The sequence below is a fragment of the Rana temporaria genome, chromosome 2, assembly GCF_905171775.1.
Source record: "Rana temporaria chromosome 2, aRanTem1.1, whole genome shotgun sequence".
NCBI lineage: Eukaryota > Metazoa > Chordata > Amphibia > Anura > Ranidae > Rana > Rana temporaria.
In genome coordinates this window covers 362,183,650-362,205,450 of record NC_053490.1, presented here as the reverse complement: position 1 = coordinate 362,205,450, position 21,801 = coordinate 362,183,650, and the positions used below count along the sequence as shown (strand labels likewise).

General features: G+C 47.0%; 1 protein-coding gene across 3 annotated transcripts in view; it reads right to left on the bottom strand.

Annotated features, from left to right (window-relative positions):
* The window catches only part of EPS8L3 (EPS8 like 3), a 195,628-nt gene that overhangs the window by 147,161 nt on the left and 26,666 nt on the right, over positions 1-21,801 (bottom strand). For all 3 annotated transcript variants that reach the window (XM_040337634.1, XM_040337633.1, XM_040337632.1), the window contains exons 3-4: positions 13,166-13,242; positions 12,314-12,378 (exon numbers count right to left, since the gene is read on the bottom strand). In XM_040337634.1, coding sequence (XP_040193568.1) covers positions 12,314-12,378; positions 13,166-13,242 — 142 coding nt within the window. The remainder of the gene's footprint in view (positions 1-12,313; positions 12,379-13,165; positions 13,243-21,801) is intronic.

Below are 21,801 nucleotides of genomic sequence, written 5' to 3'. Positions count from 1 at the left end.
ACAAAAAAGCAAGAGTAATTAATGGCCGGGCATGACAAGGTGGAGAGGAGAGGCAATGCAGGGGTTACGTTTTTGGTGGAGTGAGGGGTGGTGCAAGGAGGTGGTGGCTGGAGGAGAAAATAAGCTGTGGGGTGGAGCGGTATAAAAGGAGGGTCGGTAACTGGGAGAATCACTTGGGGGAGTTTACAGCAGAGAGAGGAAGCTTTTACACGCTTCTCTCTCGATTTAACAATGGCGGATGTGGAGGAGCTTTTCGCGCGGCTGCAGGCCGCGGCGGTGACGAAGGGGCCCAGCTGGTTGGAAGCCAGGGTGGCTGCGCTTCTAACGGAGCAGGCGGGGGGGTCCACGGACAGCAGAGAGGAGGAGCAGCGTGCTCGGAGGTCGACGCCTCCGGAGCGGTATTCCCCGGGCCCCTCTACACGAGCTCAGCGCCACCCCAGGAGCCCTGAGAAGGACCCGACTTCTTTGGTGGATGTTGCTCCTGTGGTTCCTACAGCCGCGGTGCAGGTAAGTAAGGAGGCGGGTGAGAAGGCAGGGGGGTCAGGGACAACGGTCAGGTCTGACATGGTGCGTATAGCGGACACCGCAAAGTGTGAGGTTTACGTGTGCTTTGAGGGGCCGTTAGATGCGCACCTGAAACAGGAAGTGAGGGACAAAATCGGAAAAGGTGAGTACGTCGAGATTTTTTCCCTACTAGCGTTAGACAAGTTTAACCTTGATAGGGTTAAACAGGATGATTCTAAGAAAGATGATGAAGAAAAGCAGCGGTATCGGTTGATACCGAGGACTTTTACGAATTGGCTGCAGGCGTTCGCTATCTTAGCCAGTGCAATAGGTGAAAAAACCCCGGAACATTGCTCTGCATTGTTTTGTTACATGGATGCTATTGGGGAGGCTCATAGAGTGTACGGGGGTACTGTGTGTCTACGATACGACAAGCAGTTCTACGATACGACAACGCAGGGCTGTGCGTCCATCGCTCAGGTGGGATCACAAGGACATAAGCCTTTGGATGCGCTTGATGTCTTTGGCGCGGGCCCCGAACCAGTTTTTTCAGGGGGGGGGGGGTCGGGGGGGACTAATGTCTCTGGACCGTCGACCGGAAAAAAATGGGTGTTGTGCTGGCAGTTTAATGAGGGGTTTGGCGGGACCTGTCGTTTTCAAGGATGCGTGCTCTGGATGCAGGGGGAATCACACCTTGTCCAGATGCTTCAAAAAGGGAAAACGTGTCGGGGATCTTGCTAACAAGAGGGTCAACGTTGGTGAGGGAGGAAAGGATGTGGTTTTTCCTAAATAGGTATCCGGACAGGGAGGCGGTAGGCTTGCTGTCTGTGGGGTTTTCTGTGGGTTTTAGAATATCATGCTCCCTGGAAGTGGTACCACCTGTGGCGCGGAACTTGCGGTCTGCGCTGGGGTATCTGGGGGTGGTTTTGGAAAAATTGCCAAAGGAAGTGGCATTGGGCCGCATGGGTGGGCCTTTCCACACAAAGCCATTGCGGGGACCTGGTGGTGTCTCCACTGGGGGTGGTGCCTAAGAAGGAACCGAATAAGTTTCGCCTTATTCACCACCTCTCGTTTCCAAAAGGGGGGTCGGTTAACGATTCAATTGATCCGGAGGCATGCACGGTATCTTATTCGTCATTCGATGTGGCGTTGCAGTGGGTACGGCGTTATGGGTGGGGTGCGCTCATGGCTAAAGCTTTCCGGCTACTGCCGGTACACCTGGACAGTTTTTGGCTGTTGGGGTGCTCGTGGGAGGGGGCATTCTATGTGGATCGGTGTCTTCCCATGGGTTGCTCCATTTCCTGCGCCATGTTCGAAAAATTTTGCTTGTTCCTGGAATGGGTCGTTCGGGACGTCGTGTCGGGCGGGGATTCAGTGATCCACTACCTCGATGATTTTCTGTTTGTTGGGCCGCCTACGTGTGTGCGATTCTCTTAGCCACGTTGCAGCACATTGCGGGTAGGTTTGGGGTCCCGTTGGCTGGGGACAAAACGGAGGGTCCAACAACAGAGCTGAGTTTTTTGGGCATAGTGATTGATTCCAAAGTCATGGAGTGTAGACTGCCAATGGACAAAGTGGAGGCGTTGCACAGTGAGATTAGGGTCTTGTTGGGACTCCGGGAGATGCAGCTTCGGGGACTACAATCCCTGTTGGGGAAGCTGAACTTTGCGTGTCAGATCATTCCAATGGGCAGGGTTTTTTTTGCCGACGGCTGTCGGCAGCTACCGCAGGCGTGCGGGCTCCTACCCACTTCATTCGACTCACCAGGGAACAAATGGATGATCTACGGGTCTGGCATACGTTTCTGGAGAGTTACAATGGCCGGTCGGTCTGGATGGGGGGACCAGTGAGCAACTTCGATTTGGAGCTGGTTACGGATGTGGCTGGTTCGACGGGTTATGGGGCCTTTTTTTAGGGGCAGTGGCCGAATTCTTGGGGCGAGGCAGGGTTTCTTGGTAACCTGGTCTTGTTGAAACTATTTCCGGTGGTCCTGGCTATGGAGCTATGGGGATCGGCATGTAAGAACTTAAAGATTAGGTTAAATTGTGACAACATGGGGGTGGTCCAAGTCATTAATCGGGTCTCCGCATTGTCTAAGTCGTGATTCGATTACTGCGCCACCTCGTCTTGCGTTGCTTACAGTTGAACGTTTTCCTGTATGCGGTGCATATACCGGGAGTTGATAACACTTTGGCTGATTCCCTGTCTCGGTTTCAGTGGGACAGATTCAGGGAGCTGGCGCCGGCAGCAGACAAGGAGGGGCTTCTCTGCCCGGGTTGGCTCTGGGAGGTTGCCTTGGAGCAGCGGCAGGCTGGATCAGGAAGTCGGTAAGTGGGCAGACATGGGCGGCCTTTACCAGGATTTGGCGGGAGTGGAACGAGTTTATATGGCTAGCGGATGCTGAGCTGGGGGGGTCAGAGTTGAGATTGCTGATGTTATATTTTGTTTCCAGGCATATGGAGGACGGGGGTTCAGTGTCGGCAATAGCCCCTTAGTTGGCTGCGGCGGTGTCTTTGGTCTTTGACAGTGGTAAAATCAGAGGTCATGGAAATGGTGGGGGGCTCATCGGTGGTATGTATCCCCTCTGTTGTATTCCAGTGGAACGGTGTCTGCTGAAATACGGTTATGGTTGCACTGCGGGAGGGGGTTGTCTCCGAGCTGGTGATACGGCTGGAGGCCTGGTATGGTAAAATTATGGTCCCACAGTGTAGTAGTGGGAAGTGTGACAGTTTCGGGGGGGGCCGTCAGAGACCAACAGACTGGGAGTTTAAGAAATTGTGATTTAAAATGTGAATACATGTTAATAGAAAGTTATTTTGATTTAAAGCGGTTGTAAACCCGCATCAAAAATGTTTATTTTTTTTTCTCCTGCAAGGCAAAAGTCATAATGAGATAATATGCACCGCATATTAGCTCATTATGAAATACTTACCTCGGAACGAGGTGTGAAGGACTTACCTGGTCCACGCCGAGCGAGATATCATCTTGACTTGGCGTGTCTTCCGGGTATCGCCGCTCCAGCGCTGTGATTGGCTGGAGAGACGATGACGTCACTCCCGCGCATGCGTGGGGGAGATTTAAATTCCTTTCGCCGTAGATCCCCCCTGCGCATGCGCCGCTGCAATCAGCGGCGCATTGCAAGGGGAATATCTCCTAAACCGTGCAGGTTTAAGAGATATTCTCCTTACCTACAGGTAAGCCTTGTTATAGGCTTACCTGTAGGTAAAAGTAAAAAAAGTGGGTTTACAACCACTTTAAGTTATTTTAATATTTGGAGTTTTTATATTATTGGTTAATAAAAAGGCTGTTATGGCCATTTATACTCCAACTCTGGTGTGGTCTATTATTATTATTATTTGGTATGAAGGGGGTATGGTTAGAGGAAAGGTATAGAGGGGGAGGTAAGAAAGGGGTTAATGGGGGGGGGGTTAAAATGGAAGGTTGAGAATATGTTGAGTACACTGGTCATGAGAAACAGATGCTTTATACTTAAGAGCCCATGAATAACTAAGGGATCTGGGAGAGTGAGTTTTAACAAGGAAAGGGTGGAACCCTATCCTTTCGATCAGTGTTTCTCAACATCTTTTGAGTTAAGGCGCCGTTTTAAAATGATGCACAATTTGGGGACACACCAGTCTAAGGCCTAATTTACACAGGAGTTCTTATGCCTAAGGCCGTGGAAAGCCATGTTTGTCCACACAGAAATGCACAGTTGTCCTATGCATCTGTGTGCATGCAGTCCTATTCATGTCTAGTGGGATGCAGTGGCTGCATGGACACAGCTGCTGTGCCCAACTTGACATCTGTGTGGGTGCGTTTCCCTAAGACCACACTGTCTGAGTTCAGGGACATGCACCCATTCCTGAATTCACATGGATAGCAAATTGGAAGGAAGCTGTGTCCATGCAGCTTCTCTGTCACAACTTACATAATAGGACTGCCTGCACGCAGATACATGGGACACATGTGCATCTCTGTGCAGACAAACATGGCCCTTGCATGAGTGCATGCTTAAGTACGCCCCTATGAATGAGACTAAAATTTTGTTTATGGCAGATTTCATTGGTCAGTATCTTGTGATGCAGTTGCCTTGTACAATATTCAAATCAGTGAGCAGGCTGCATGAAAAATAAGAACATATACAGTACAGACCAAAAGTTTGGACACACCTTCTCAATCAAAGAGTTTTCTTTATTTTCATGACTATGAAAATTGTAGATTCACACTGAAGGCATCAAAACTATGAATTAACACATGTGGAATTATACATAACAAAAAAGTGTGAAACAACTGAAAATATATTTCATATTCTAGGTTCTTCAAAGTAGCCACCTTTTGCAGCAGACACATCTCTAGAACTGTTAAGAGGAGACGGTGTGAATCAGGCCTTAATGGTAGAATATCTGCTAGGAAACCACTGCTAAAGAAAGGCAACAAGCAGAAGAGACTTGTTTGGGCTAAAGAACACAAGGAATGGACATTAGACCAGTGGAAATCTGTGCTTTGGTCTGATGAGTCCAAACTTGAGATCTTTGGTTCCAACCCCTGTGTCTTTGTGCGACGCAGGAAAGGTGAACGGATGGACTCTACATGCCTGGTTCCCACCGTGAAGCATGGAGGAGGAGGTGTGATGGTGTGGGGGTGCTTTGCTGGTGACACTGTTGGGGATTTATTCAAAATTGAAGGCACACTTAACCAGCATGGCTACCACAGCATCTTGCAGCGGCATGCTATTCCATCCGGTTTGCGTTTAGTTGGACAATCATTTATTTTTCAACAGAACAATGACCCCAAACACACCTCCAGGCTGTGTAAGGGCTATTTGACCAAGAAGGAGAGTGATGGGGTGCTGCGCCAGGTGACTACCTCTTGAAGCTCATCAAGAGAATGCCAAGAGTGTGCTAAGCAGTAATCAAAGGTGGCTACTTTAAAGAACCTAGAATATGAAATATATTTTATTTATTTTTATATTTAGTTTTGATGCCTTCAGTGTGAATCTACAATTTTCATAGTCATGAAAATAAAGAAAACTCTTTGAATGAGAAGGTGTGTCCAAACTTTTGGTCTGTACTGTATATATGCCCAACAAGGACCAGCAACATACTGGTACACCGCTGGTTATGCCGGGAAGTGCAGGAATCATCTTGGTATTGTTTTTTCTATAGCCGGCGGTCAGCTTTCATGTAAAAGCAATCCTAATTAGCAGCTACATTGTTTTTACAAGCAGTGAAAGGGGTTACCCCCCCCCCCCCCCCGCCATCTTCTACAGTTTTCTCTGTCAAACACAGGGCCTGCAGGCTGAATTCATGTTGCCCTTACACCTCTGCTGCAGCTTCGCCACCCACCTTGTCTCTGCCCCCGCTTTGTCTCAGCAGGCGCCTGCAGAGAGGAGGACAGAATAAGTACCAATAATAAATAATAATAACTCCTTTACCAGATCCTGTGGTTCTCTGTTCAGCAGGTCAGGAAAGGGAGGGTTTGAGCGAGGGCCCCTCGAACCATACCAGGCCACATGCTTTAACATTGGAGGGTGCTTTGGGGCACGTTGATGGGAATAAGGTGGTTGAGGGAGTCTGTGGGCGCACATTGGCCCCCCCAATGTGAATGAGAATATGGTACATAGTACTCTTACCCATTCACCAAAAAGTGTAAAAAGTACATAAAAACACAACACAAGTTTAAAAAGTAATTTATTAAAAAATAATGTAGATCCATCATCAATCACGATACCTGTCGCCACCGCTGCCCCCCCCCCAAAAAAAAAGCATTAACAAACCCTCCGGTCTGAATGAAGGCTCTTGCCGTCTGACCGCTCATAAATAATTATGGGGCGGGGGGGCCAAACTTGTGACGTCATTGACCGAGGGCATGCTGGGTTGGTGATGTCACAAACGGGTGGGGCCACCCGATGATGTCACGGATTGTCCCCGCCGCTTAATTATGTAAGACCTCTCAGACGACAAAAGCCTTTGTCTGGACCATCGGTGGAGGCAGGCGGCGTAATTGACAATGTAGCTACACTTGGGGGAAACATTTTTTATTCAGTTTTTTTAAATAAAGGAATTGTCAACGACTGCCTACTGTCATTTTTTGCACTACTTTTTTTTGGTGAATGTATCCCATACTCATTTACCTGGGGGGTAGGATCTGGGGGCTCCCTTGTTAAAGGGGGCTTCCAGATTCTGATAAGTCCCCCACCCGCAAACTCCCACAATCACCAGCCATTTTTAAATGTTGGCGTGTGGTTCCTAACATCCATACCAGACCAAGGGCCTGGTATGGATGGGAGGGACCCCCACACTGTTTTTTTCTTTATTTATATTTTATTTCCACCATTCGTTTCACACACAAGTCGCACACAAGTCACATGTATATCATGCAGGTGCGACTTTAATGTGACTTTTGAGGGCTTACATTGAAGTCTATTGCCCTCAAGTCGCAAGAAAGTCAGACCAAAGTAGTGCAGAAACTACTTTAAAGTCGCATAGATATGAATGGTACGCAATGGGAAATATGGGGTGCGATTTGTCATGTAGCTTTGTCACGTGGGTCCAAAGACGGATGACAAGTCACACAAGTGTGAATGGGGCTTCACCGACCACACAAACAGTTTTTTTTTTTACGAAAGGCAAATCCACTTTGCACTACAAGTGAAACTACAAGTGCAAAATGCACTTGAAAGTGCACTTGGAAGTGCAGTCGCTGTAGATCCGAGGGGGACATGCAAGGAAAATAAACAGCATTTTAGCTTGCACATGATTGGATGATAAGATCAGTAGAGTTTCCCCTCATTTCAGATCTACCCCTCAGATTTACAGCGACTGCACTTCCAAGTGCACTTTCAGTGCAATTTCAAGTGCACTTTGCACTTGTAGTTTGCACTTGTAGTGCAAAGTGGATTTGCCTTTTTAAAACAACCCCCCCATAGTCTTAGACGCGTACACACCATCGGTCCAAACCGATGAAAACGGACCGAAGTTCAGTTTCATCGGTCCAAACCGTCCGTGTGTACGCCCCATCGGTCTTTTGTCCTTTGGACAAAAGTTAGAGAACTTGCTTTAAAATCGAACCGATGGACCGCTGTCCGATAGGTCCAAACCGATGGTAGTACACAAAAGCATCGGTTCAAAACCGCGCATGCTCAGAATCAAGTCGACACATGCTTGGAAGCAGTGAACTTCGTTTTTTTCAGCACATCGTGTGTTTTACGTCACTGCGTTCTAACCCGATCGGTTTTTGGAACAATGGTGTGTACGCACATCAGACCATCAGTCTGCTTCAGCGGTGAACTGATGAAAACGGTCCGTCTGACCATTCTCATCGGATGGATCAACCGTGTGTACGCGGCCTTAAACTCTGGGCTCCTGTCAGACCAGGATGTGTGTCCCAAGGGCCTCATAGAAATGAATAGTATTTTTCCGGGATACGCATAAGAAGGGAGAGGTTGACCTGGGAAGGGTTCCCTCTGGATCTAGCAGGAGTATAGACAGGTGAGTATAATACTTTAAAGTTGGGGGACTTCAAACTCTGGCCCTCCAGGTGTTCAGGAACTACAATTCCCATCATGCCTAGTTATGTCTGTAGCGCCCCCCTACTTTCAGTACAGGCGCTACACAGAAGTTGGTGGGGAATGGGAGGCTTAGTTAAAAGAAAAAAGTGGGGTTGGGACTTTATATGAGGCATGTGGTTTCCATCACCACAGGCCTCCATCCCTGTAAGGGTTTCAAAATAGGGACGGTTGGGACTTTAAATGAGATGCGATTAGCAATATGCGATTAAGTATATATATGGAAAATATAAAAATTCTTACCATAAAGACCAGGCTCAAAAATACCAAACCAAAGAAGCACTAAACCAAATGAATCTGTCTAACTGTATGTAATTAAAAAGGGAGGCTTAGTTTTATTCCCATTCACAAATTATGGAAATTCAGGCTGCTGTCCATTCCAGAATTTGTCCTGTAGGTCAGTCTGTGCTCCAGGGGTACGTTGACACCCCTGGGCGGCAGTTGGCGCTAGAGGGATTCTGGCAGACCCACCTGTTACCAGCGGCCAATCAGAGGAGTCTTCCCTCGTTGGGCATGCTGAGGGGGGATATATCTGGGGCAGCCGCTTTTGGCGGGCGCTGCTTGCTGGGCCCGAGTTCCAGGTGCGGTACCCACCTTCAGGGTACGCGCATCCATGGGCCCTGCCACCGTGTCCTGCCATGCTGAGGCCGTGTACCATGCAGAGCCTCTTCCTACTATTGAAAGGGGCCCCAGCGACTTGCTGGGTCCCTGCCTTCTGCTGAGAGGATCCTAAGCTGGGAGCTGTGCGATGGGGGATTGGCCCGGGAGAACCTAGAACTAGAGGTTGTCCAGGAGGCCCAGACGAACCATCGGGGATCCGGTCATCGCACCGTATGACAGGTATGCTCAAGCTGTCAGTGGGTGACATTGATTGAACTGACTGGGAGGATTTGCTCAAACTGTTTCATCACAAATCCAAAATTATCCAGCCTGTGGCAGAGGTCTGTTTACTCCCAGTGATTTATAAGTGATGCTCCGGCTGCCAGGCCTGAGATAGCTGCCTGTCGGGGGGCACTTTACCCACCCTGATTGGGGTGGCGACGAATTGAGCTACACTATTGCTGAGAGCAGGCTTGCTCTCTCTGAATATCCAAGGCCTGATACTAAAAGTTCCTCTACGCTCATCAACCTTCTCTATCGTGTGTCATGTTGATGTTGGCCAGGTTGGGCCTTGGAATAAAGCATTGAAAAACTGAATTGGTGTCTGGACACTTGCTCTTTGCTTACACTCACAGAAGTCACCCCTAGACCAGGTCAAGAAGGTAACTTAGAAAGCAGGTCTTTACAAAGTTTTACAATGCCTCATGGGAAGTGTAGTCCTGCAACAGCTGGAGGGCCGTAGTTTGAGGATCCCTGCTTTAAGGGAATGCTGGGGGAGGGAGGAATGGGATTGATATAAAGGGACAACTTTATAAAATGTAAAGTGATAGTTATCCTTAAAATTTTTACTTTTTGAAACAATATTACGGTTTTCCTTACCATCCTCTAATTAGACTAAGAATATGGGGCCAGATCCACAAAAACCTGGCGCAACTTAAAAAATCCCATTTAAGTTACACTGTCTTAAAATTTCTACCTAAGTGCCCGATCCACAAAGCACTTATCTAGAAATTTCAGGCCGTGTAACTAAAATTCCGCCGGCGCAAGGCGTTCCTATTCAAATGGGGCGAGTCCCATTTAAATGAGGCGCGCTCCCGCGCCGGCCGTACTGCGCATGCGCGAAGTTACGTTACGCCGAGTTTTGTGGATCGCGCGGCTTAAAAAAGTTGCGTCGGGAAAAAAAAAAAAAATTGACAGCGTCGCTCGGCATTGCATTCCTGAGGGAGAACTCCATGCCAATTTTCAAAGAAAAAAACGGCATGGGTTCACCCCCCAGGAGCATACCAGGCCCTTAGGTCTGGTATGGGTTGTAAGGAGACCCCCCTACGCCGAAAAATAGACGTAGGGGGTCCCCCTACAATCCATACCAGACCCGTATCCAAAGCACGCTACCCGGCCAGTCAGGAAAGGGAGTGGGGACGAGCGAGCGCCCCCCCCTCCTGAGCCGTGCCAGGCCGCATGCCCTCAACATGGGGGGGTTGGGTGCTCTGGGGCAGGGGGGTGCACTGCGGGCCCCCCCACCCCAGAGCACCCTGTCCCCATGTTGATGAGGACAGGACCTCTTCCCGACAACCCTTGCCGTTGGTTGTCGGGGTCTGCGGGCGGGGGCTTATCGGAATCTGGGAGTCCCCTCAAATAAGGGGGCCCCCAGATACCGGCCCCCCACCCTAAGTGAATGGATATGGGGTACATCGTACCCCTACCCATTCACCTGGAGGCAAAAAGTAAAAGTTAGTAAACACACAACACAAGGGTTTTTAAAATAATTTATTATTCTGCTCCGGAGGCCCCCCCTGTCTTCTTTATTAGCTCTATTACAGGGGGGGCTTCTTCTTCCACTCTCCGGGGGTCTTCTTCCACTCTCGGGGGTCTTCTTCCACTCTCCGGGGGGGGCTTCTCCGCTCTCCGGGGGTCTTCTTCTATCTTCGCCGCTCTCCGCTGTTGACTCGGCGAACCCCGGTTCTTCTGCAGATGTCCGGTGCCTTCTTCTTCAGCGCTGGCTGCCTGCTATCTTTGTGTGTTAGCTCAATTACGAGCAGGCAGCCATCGCGGTCTTCTGTGACGTCAGGTTCTTCTCTTCTGTTCTTCTCCCCTCTTCCGATGTTGACTCGTCGCATCTTGTCACTGTAATGATGGAGGCGCGCCTTGCATCCCATTTATATAGGCATCACCGTCCCATCATGCTCCGGTAGGTACCCACGTGGTGGGTGCACGTGGGTAGGCACCCACCACGTGGGTACCTGCCGGAGCATGATGGGACGGTGATGCCTATATAAATGGGATGCAAGGCGCGCTTCCATCATTACAGTGACAAGATGCGACGAGTCAACATCGGAAGAGGGGAGAAGAACAGAAGAGAAGAACCTGACGTCACAGAAGACCGCGATGGCTGCCTGCTCGTAATTGAGCTAACACACAAAGATAGCAGGCAGCCAGCGCTGAAGAAGAAGGCACCGGACATCTGCAGAAGAACCGGGGTTCGCCGAGTCAACAGCGGAGAGCGGCGAAGATAGAAGAAGACCCCCGGAGAGCGGAGAAGCCCCCCCCGGAGAGCGGAATAAGAAACCCCCCCCCGGAGAGTGGAAGAAGACCCCCGGAGAGTGGAAGAAGACCCCCGGAGAGTGGAAGAAGAAGCCCCCCCTGGTAATAGAGCTAATAAAGAAGACAGGGGGGGGCCTCCGGAGCAGAATAATAAATTATTTTAAAAACCCTTGTGTTGTGTGTTTACTAACTTTTACTTTTTGCCTCCAGGTGAATGGGTAGGGGTACGATGTACCCCATATCCATTCACTTAGGGTGGGGGGGCCGGTATCTGGGGGCCCCCTTATTTGAAGAAACTCCCAAATTTCGATAAGCCCCCGCCCGCAGACCCCGACAACCAACGGCAAGGGTTGTCGGGAAGAGGTCCTGTCCTCATCAACATGGGGACAGGGTGCTCTGGGGTGGGGGGGCCCGCAGTGCGCCCCCCTGCCCCAGAGCACCCAACCCCCCCATGTTGAGGGCATGCGGCCTGGCACGGCTCAGGAGGGGGGGGGCGCTCGCTCGTCCCCACTCCCTTTCCTGACCGGCCGGGTAGCGTGCTTTGGATACGGGTCTGGTATGGATTGTAGGGGGACCCCCTACATCGATTTTTCGGCGTAGGGGGGTCTCCTTACAACCCATACCAGACCTAAGGGCCTGGTATGCTCCTGGGGGGGAACCCATGCCGGTTTTGTTTTTACAAATTGCCGTGGAGTTCTCCCTCGGGAATGCATACCAAATGCCGTCGCTTGAATGGGCTTTTACATGGTGTTACTAGTTTACACTTTGTAACACCAGCCCTAGTTTTACACTTGCAAACTAAAACTTACGGCGAAAAAACGAGGCTGAAAAGCTTTGTGGATCGCCTTAAGTGCTAATTTGCATACTAGAAGCGGCATTTCGACTCGAAAATGCCCCCAGCGGCGGATGCGGTACTGCATCCTAAGATTCGGCAGTGTAATTCAATTACACATGCCGGATCTTCTGCCTAACTTTGGAAAACTGCTTCTGTGGATCAGTTCCAAAGTTAGGACAAGGGATACGATGGAGTAACAGCAGTTACTCCGTCGTATCTCTTTTGTGGATCTGGCCCCTGTTGTATATATGTTGAAATGTCCTTACCTCCACTCTGTGATGAAAGTTGGTGACTTCTCTGGATAATGACTTTGCATACTGTTTCCTTTGCTCTGCAGAATGATCAGAACAAAGCAAGCTAATTTATAATACAGCAATTTTTTTATTTAAATATTGGAGCATTCATTTTATTGCATGCATAAAAATATGAGGCAACCTATAGAATATTTAAGAGATGACACTTTTTCTTTTATCCTTCATTATTTCTTAGAAATAATATTAGACTAAATATTTTAAGTGTTTGTGGTTGTATATATATTTATACATATTTTCTGTCTATGGAGAAGGGGTTCATGGTTGCAAAACATGTAGTTTATGGAAAGGAGCAGTGACATGCTCACATGATTGTTTCCTTCTGGTGGTGGGTACAATCTCTGCAGCATTTGATCATGACCAGACATCAGTGCATTTCCCACTGAACCATGGGAAATGTTGTCTCTATAAGCGGGTCAGATATGACATGCAGCACCTGCATGGTGCAATTTATAGAATATACAGTACAGTGACATGAAAAAGCAGGATTATTATTTATTTATTTTTTTAAAGCAAGACATGTATTTAAAACATTTATCTGTGTTTCACTTTGCATGTGGAAAGGGAGCTAGGCCCGAAACATGGTCAGGATCCTGGCGTTGAGCTTTAAGCGATAATATTTTAACAGTATGAGTGACTCCAGTAAATGCTCACTACATGCAAATTAGTGTGCACAATGTAAGCGTGTATAATAATGCATTTCAGTGCAATTGTCTCTTGATGTCTGTGGCTTAAAAAAGATGTATGCCACAGCAATTAAAGACTAAAACTTGAGAAAACATTTGTAAAGATAGAAATATTTCCTACCATAGATGTTTTTTGCACTTGGTCTACTGGCAAAATTGCTGGAACTGAGAGGTTCTCCATGCTGCGCTAGCACTCCACTAAATAGAGAGAAAAAAAAAAGTTATTCTGAAAAGACAATACTGTTACGAATTTGACATGTAATGTAGTAATTATGGATGTTTTTACTATGGGAATGATATGGGCAATAATCACAATCATAAATCATATATATATAAAAAATATATACATACATGTAAAAAAATAAAGAGCAACAGTTAAAACTAGCTGCAACATAACAGTACATTGAATGACTATATCAAGCTCCATGGCAGCACAGCTGAGTATAAGCTCCACCACCCCCCCCCCTGCTTTCAGGACCTTAAAGGGTCACTAAAGGAAAAACTTTTTTTAGCTGAAATGACTGTTTACAGGGCATAGAGACATAATAGTTAACTGATTCCTTTTAAAAATGATTAAAAATTGATAAAAAAACAATCATATAATGTGCCTGCAGTGTAGGTTTCGTTTTTGCTGTTGTTTTCCTGGTTCTCTGATGTACAGAGAGCCACTAGAGGGCAGTCAGCCAATAGAGAGCAGTGATACTTTGTCTAAAACTCCTCAGCACCAATCCAGTTTCGTTTTACACACAATAATCACATTAGTGACCACCGTGAGAAATCTCCCAGCACTGTGGTTATCAGGAAACAGGCAACCAGCAAGTGTCCAGAACAGAGAGGATTTACAGCAACATGAAAGCAAAAACGAACAATGAGGACATGAAACCAGGACTGCAGTAAGGTAAAGGAAGCTATTTAGCTAAAAAAAAAAATTCCTTTAGTGACTCTTTAACTCATAAATGTGGGCCCACCTGCAGCCTCTGTGTTTTGTAACTAGTCCTAATAAGCTGGGTGGGGATCTGTGCTTCCATGGAGCTCATCAGAAAAGGAAAATTCCGATAAGGATCTACCATATCGTTTTCCATTTTCCTGGCGGCTCCATGTCAGTACAGTTGGGAACTAACTAGCCACACAGGGGACGGATAATGCTACACACTCCTTAATTCTGGCTAAAAACAGAAGCCAAGATGCCTCTGCCAAACTCAACTGTTTTTAAGGCTGCTTCTATATAGAAATGAGCCATGAACGTATATATATTGATGCCCACGTAGCTGCCTTGCAGAACGTCTCTGTGAACACTCAGCCTTCTGCCACTTACAAGGTCGAAACCCTTCTAGTGGAGAGTGCAGTGATTCCCCTGGCACAGTCAACAGTTTCAACTTGTGGGCCAAGGAGATGAGCTTTACCAACCAAGAGGCAATGATCTTGTTGTAAACCATGAAATCATTATGTACTTCACCTAGAATGACAAACAGGTGCTTCTACTTCTTGATGCCAGAAGTCGCCTTGACATAATATTTCCCAATGTTACTCACCAAAAGAGACATAGGAAGGACAACCTCTTGTATGTTATGGACTCTGAAGTCCACTTAGGCATGATCAGCATGAGTACCATCCTGTCCAGAATGAATGTGAGAAAGGGTTCTTTAACCCCCAAGGCCATTAATACCGACTCTCTTCTGGCTGATGTAATTGCCCCCAGGAAAGCAGTTATCAGCGAGAGGTACTACAGGGGGCCACTTTGATTGATGGCATCTGATGCAAAACTACCAACACCAATGGGAGATCCCACTTCAGTAATAACCATCCCTTAGGGAGGTTTCAACCAAATTGCAGCTTAAAAAACATATAATTAAGTGTTGGATGCCCACTGTATGCAGGTGAAGGCAGATATAGCCTAACTGTGGGCCTATAGCATACTTATGCAAAGCCCTAAATCAAGCCCCACCTGCAGAAACTTCAGAACGTGACAGACTTCTGAAAAGTTCAGTGTAAAACCTTGATCAGCAGCATTCCTGTGAATTTATGCCATATTCTACTATAGGCACTGTTAGCGCTGTCCTTTCTTGCTTTCATAAGAGTTTTCACAACTTTTATAGAGCATTCAAGATCTGCCTCTCAAGACCCAAGCCATCAGCTTGAGCCTGTCAGGTGCTGGATGAATGGGACTTTGGAGAAGATTCAATCTTACCAACAGAGGGAGTCGATCCTTGAAACTAGGGTTGTCCCGATACCACTTTTTTAGGACTGAGTACAAGTACCGATACTTTTTTTTATGTACTCGCCAATACCGAATACCGATACTTTTTTTTAAAATGTGTCCCCCACATATGCAGCCATGTCACCCACATATGCAGCCATGTCCCCAAACAATAGCAGCCATGTCCCCAACATATGCAGTATTCTATTTTGGCATTGGGGGTATTTGCGGGAGTACGAGTACTCCCGCTAATACTCTGTATCGGTCCCGATACCGATACTGGTATCGGTATCGGGACAACCCTACTTGAAACACTTTAGGATGAGCAGAAGGTACTAAGGCCCCTTTGGCCAACCTGGGATCATAACCAGAACTGTCACCTTCCCCCACCATAGCCTCAGCAGGAAGCTGAGAATCAGAGGGAGCAGCAGAAAAGCATTTGCTGTCTTGGAGATCCACTCTGCGATCAGCACCTCCACCCCAATTGGCTGCTGATTCTGGACCTTGTAATAGAACTTTGACAAGGTCTCCGACAGGGGGCAAGAGTTCAACTGAGCCTACCTGACCTGCAGCAGGGGGGCGATTTCTGCAGCTCAATCTGAGAAGTGAAGGATGAAAGATCTCCAAATATGACCTGAAATGCTTGCCTTAAGGGACCATGTGTCCATCGCCAAGCTGTATTTGTATAGAACACAGGGAATTTAAAGTACGGTATCAAATACACACTCCCAGTAGCGATGCAATTTGGAACATCGCCACAGCATATGTATAAGTGTACCTGTACCAGTAGTGCATCTTGGACAATTTGATGTAATTGCTTTACCCCAAGAGTGCAATTTTAAAGCAGTATAATGGACTCTATGACTGATAAATAACTGAGTCAAGCACTGTGAGGAATATAAGGATACCTTAAAGCGATGTTCCAGCCACAATTTTTTTTTTAAAAGTCAGCATCTACAAACACTTAGGCCTGGTACACACAATAGGATTTATCCTGTGGATACGGTCCGCCGGACCGTATCCGCGGATAAATCCTCTGCGGATTTTAATCCGATGAAGTGTACACACCATCGGATTGAAATCCGCGCCGAATTCCCATCGCGGTGACGTGTCGCGCCGTCGCCGCGATGATGACGCGGCGACGTGCGCGACGCTGTCATATAAGGATATCCACGCATGCGTCGAATCATTACGACGCATGCGAGGGATGGGTTCGGACGGATCGATCCGGTGAGTCTGTACAGACCAACGGATCGATCCGCTGGTGCCGATTCCAGCGGATAGATTTGTAAGCATGTCTACAAATTTCGGAAATATCCGCGGATAAATATCCGCTGGAACGTACACACCAGGGGATCTATCCGCTGAAACCGATCCGCTGAGATTTTTCAGCGGATGGATCCTCTCGTATGTACGGGGCCTAAGGTAGATTCAGGTACGTTGGCGTAACTTTGCGGCGGCGTAGCTTAAGGAATTTAAGCTACGCCGCCGTAAGTTAGCGAGGCAAGTACATGATTCACAATGTACTTGCCTGCTAAGTTACGGCGGCGTAGCCTAAAGCGGGCAGGCGTAAGGGCGCCAAAATTCAAATGTGTGTAAGGGGGGCGTGTTGTATGTTAATTGTGCTTGACCTTACGTCTTTCACGTCTTCTTTACTGCGCATAGCGCCGGGCGCCTACATTTCCCAGTGTGCATTGCGGCTAAGTACGCCGCACGGGCCTATTGATTTCGACGTGGACGGTAAACGACTTAAATCGCCAATCGCGGACGACTTACGCAAACGACGTAAAAATTTCGAATCTTGAAGCGGGAACGGCAGCCATACTTTAACATGACTATTCCACCTAATAGATGGAATAACTTTAGGCCTGAAAATGCCTTACGGAAACGCGTAAATGTACTGCGGCGGCCGGCGTACGTTCGTGAATCAGCGTATCTACTAATTTACATATTCTACGCCGACCGCAATGGAAGCGCCACCTAGCGGCCATCCGAAATATTGCAACCTAAGATAGGGACGGCGCAAGCCATCGTATCTTAGATATGTTAAGCGTATCTCTGATTGAGAATTACGCTTAAACATAAGTCGGCGTAGATTCTGAGTTAGGTCGGCTTATCTACTGATAAGCCGGCCTAACTCTTACTGAATCTACCTAACTGTGTTTTAATAAGGACACTTACCTGTCTTTGGCACCCACCATGTCAACCTCCCGAGGCAGATCCCTCGATCGTGGAAGGTCCCGGAGCCCCCATCCTCACTAAGGGATCGGACAGTCGGACAGTCATGCCTAGCTCCTATGTCACTCACCAACCAGCCAGCTGTTCCCGTACATGTTCTGTTCAAATTCTGTTGGGATGGGGCTTTAACGGTATATGTAGCTGTCGTGGCTGGACCCTGGGTGTTTGGCACGGACGTGCCATATGAGGCATTGGACATCGGCTATCACCTGTACGTTGATGGAATGCCAGTGCTTCCGATTGCGGTATATGTGCTCTGTGTCACTGGGGGGCGTAGTGCCACATTGTGTGCATCAATGGCCCCCACAGTGCGTGGGAATCCTGCAATACTGTAGAAATCACGCATTGCCTTCACCCGCAGATGCTCCTGGGTGGGTCTGACAATGTGGTGGGCCGTGCGTCTGAGGATTGCGGGGACAACCTGGTGCACACATCTGCTAATGGAGGATTGTGCCATCCCAGCCACAAGTCCACTTGTACACTGGAACAAGCCACTGGCAAGGAAATGGTGTGTTGCCAGTACCTTGACCAGTGGCTCCACTGCTTGTGAGCGGTGTGTCTGGCTGGTGATGTCATCTTTCAGGGTTGTGGTTAATTCCAGGATGGCAGCAGGGCTGAATCTGAAGATGCGATACACCTCCGAAGCCCGCATGCCAAAGACGTTTAGGCGCGGTCGGTATATCCGCTCCTGTGCCCTCCTCCTCCTACGCACCTGTGAAGCCAGTAGTATAGCTATGACCATGGATGCCCTGGCATGTTGGCATTCAGATTGTTGTCCTGCAAGTGTGGATGCTCAGCTCGTCCCTAACGGTGCTGCTGAAGCTGCTCTCCAGCTGACCTGCACACGTCTGGTGCAAAGTTACCCCTGCTTTTATGAGGGGTAACTGTAGGCCGGACGTATAACATAGGCGCGGCGCGCGTAGCCCGCGTCGGGCGCACGTACATTCGCGGATCGCCGTATCTCCCTCATTTGCATATTTGAATAGCAATCAATGGTGCGTCCCAGCATATATATGCGCCCACAATGCGCCGGCGCAGAAAAGTTACGGTTGGTCGAAAAAAAAGCAGATTTTCAGGCGTATCTCGTTTTGTGGATACGGCGCATAGTTACACTGGCGTGTATATATACACTTACGCCGCGCATCTCGAGATACGCCGGCGTAAGTGCTTTGTGGATCTGCCTCTATGTGTTTTTTAAATAAGAGGTTAATTTTAGCACCATCACACATTAACCCATATTATTCACAGTGTCAAAACACTTTTTATGGTTGCGGCTTTTATCATTTAATTATCTTTTATTATTTATTCAAATTTGATTATTCATACCAGCGCTTTAGTCACCTTATTAATATATTAAAGCGGATGTTCCGCCCAAAAAAAAATATTAAAAGCCAGCAGCTACAAATACTGCAGCTGCTGACTTTTAATATAAGGACACTTACCTGTCCTGGAGTCCAGCGCCGTCCACAGCAGATGACGAGCGATCGCTCGTCACCCTGCATGCTCCCCCTCCATCCACGCTGAGGGAACCAGGAAGTGAAGCGCTGCGGCTTCACTGCCCGGTTCCCTACGGCGCATTCGCGAGTCGCGCCGCGCCCAGCCGATTGGCTCCCGCTGTGTGCTGGGAGCCGAGTGTTCCCAGCACACAACGGGGGGGCGACGGGATGTGACGCAATGCCCGTCTTTTGCCCATGAATGCCGGGCCGGAAGTGGGTGCAAATACCTGTCTTTAGACAGGTATCTGCACCCCCTCCCCCCTGAAAGGTGTCAAATGTGACACCGGAGGGGGGAGGGTTCCGATCAGCGGGACTTCACTTTAGGGTGGAGAACCGCTTTAAGTGTATCCCTCATACTGAGTATCTTGTTGAACAGTGGTCCAAATCCTATGTATCAGATAAAATGTAGGATATCTATGTTTATTATAAAAATGGTAAGCTACTATTAATTGAACTAGAGGAACTATTGGCAATTGAGAAAATATAATTTGTTGTATGGGATCCTCACAATCTATCTTATTCTAGCCACATATTTGCTGGTGTTGGGATGCCAGATAATCCGACCTGGCATTAGGAACAGCCAAGCCTCCTTCATCCTTAGGTGACTGCAAAAGCTTCCAATCTAAATCGGGATTCTTATATCTCCAAATATATTTGTTGAAAAAATTTCCCAAAAATAAAAGTGTATAATCAGCAAATAAAGCAATTTTATCCTCTCCCAGAGATCTACAAAACCCAATAATATTTGATGATTGACAACAAAAACAGAAGCAGCTAAGGGTTCAAGGACCAAAGCAAACAAAGGTGACAATGGGCATCCCTGCCTTGTTCCTCGTTGCAATGCAAAGGGTGCCGATATATGTCCATTACAGGACTTTATGCTACCCGTGCCACTGGGGCAGCATAAAGAAGTTGTATCCATCTTATAAACTGGGGTCCAAAACCAAATTTTTCTACACAGTGCCACAAAAAATCCCATTTTATACTATACATTATAGCTTTTGTTTAATCATCAGCAATATAGCTCTATTACCCAAGATTTCAGATGGAACCTGCAAATTAAGAAATAAACGCCTTATACTATTCATTGCCGTAGATCTGTTTGGAATGAAGCCAGATTGGTCCATATGTACTATCTTAGATATTTGTCAATCTGGTGGATAACACTTTTGCCAATAACTTGACATCTGAAGTGAGTAGTGAAATTGGGCAATATGATTCAGGATTACTAAGGATTTTTATCAAAACTATATATAATTGCTTCATTCATGGATGATGGAAGGTATCCAATTTCCAATTCTGTATTAAAGACCTCAATTAAAGACCAACAATTCAGGCAACAAATCATCTCCATAAACCTTATAGACCTCCCCCGGTAACCCATCTACTCTTGGGGCTTTATTATTAGGCAAACTAGCCGAAGCAATTTGTAGTTCCTCTAGTGTCAAGTGCTGATCCAACATCTCCCTATCAACCACTGATCATTCTGATAATTCTATTAATGGTAATGGAATTTAAAAAAAAATTCCAATTCAATTTTCTTATAGGATACTTTACTTGCTATACAGATTTATATAAAAGTCAAAGAACGCTGATGAAATCTCCAGGGTAGTTCGAGCAGTGTCATCGGTTTCTGAGTTTTATTGCAGACGGTTCCCGGGTTACAAACATCTGACTTGCAAACAACTCTTACATACAAACGGTGGGAGACAACAGGAAGTGAGAGGAAATTTACCTCTAGGAAGGGAAATTCACTCCTGCAAGTGTTCTCATGGGAAAAAAGTTACATAGTAGGCAAGGCCAAAAAAAGTCTATCAAGTCCGACCTATGTGTGTGATTTTATGTCAGTATTACATTGTATATCACTGTATGTTGTGGTCATCGTTCAGGTGCTTATCCAATAGTTTTTTTTAAATTATCGATGCCCCCCACTAAAACCACTTATTGTGGAAGAGAATTCCACATCCTCAGCGCTCTTACAGTAAAGAACCCTCTACGCAGTTTAAGGTAAAACTGCTTTACTTTTCATTTTAGTGAATGACCGCATGTCTTATTAAATTCTCTTTTGCGGAAAAGTTTTATCCCTATTGTGGGGTCACCAGTACGGTATTTGTATATTGAAATCATATCCCCTCTCAAGCGTCTCTTTTTCAGAGAGAACAAGTTCAGTGCTCGTAACCTTTCCTCATAACTAAGGTCCTCCAGTCCCTTTATTAGTTTTGTTGCCGTTCCAGTACATCCTTCCTGATGACCGGTGCCCAGAACTGGATGGCATATTCCACGTGAGGCAGAACCAGAGTCTTGTAGTGTCTCCACTGAAGCTTTATCACCAATTCTTGTTTCCACAACAACCCAAAATTCTCAAAATCCAATTGTGATAGGGACATAAAGTGAGGTAAAATCTTCTGAACAGGGGCATAGACAACAAAACAAACATTACGGGGGTGTTAACCCTTCCCTATGCTATTCAAAAAACGTAAACATTTTTATTTTGGCTGGAGCTACACTTAAAAAATGTACTTGTTCCGCCTTACAAACAATATTTGAAGAAAGGACTAATAAATTGGGCTTTAAGGGCACACAGTACCAAAAGATGTAGAAAACTAAAGATTTATTTAGTATGAAATATCATAAAAGTGGAATGACATAAAATCAAAAGAGAATAGGTCAGCAACTAATACCAGAGAGAGGTCCCTCTCTTATCGCCTTACAAACAAATTCAACTTGAGAACAAACCAACAGACCCTATTTTGTTTGTAACCCGGGGACCGCCTGTATTCCTGACAAGAGATGGCCCGTGTTTTCCCCATCCTCAAAATAAGGTTG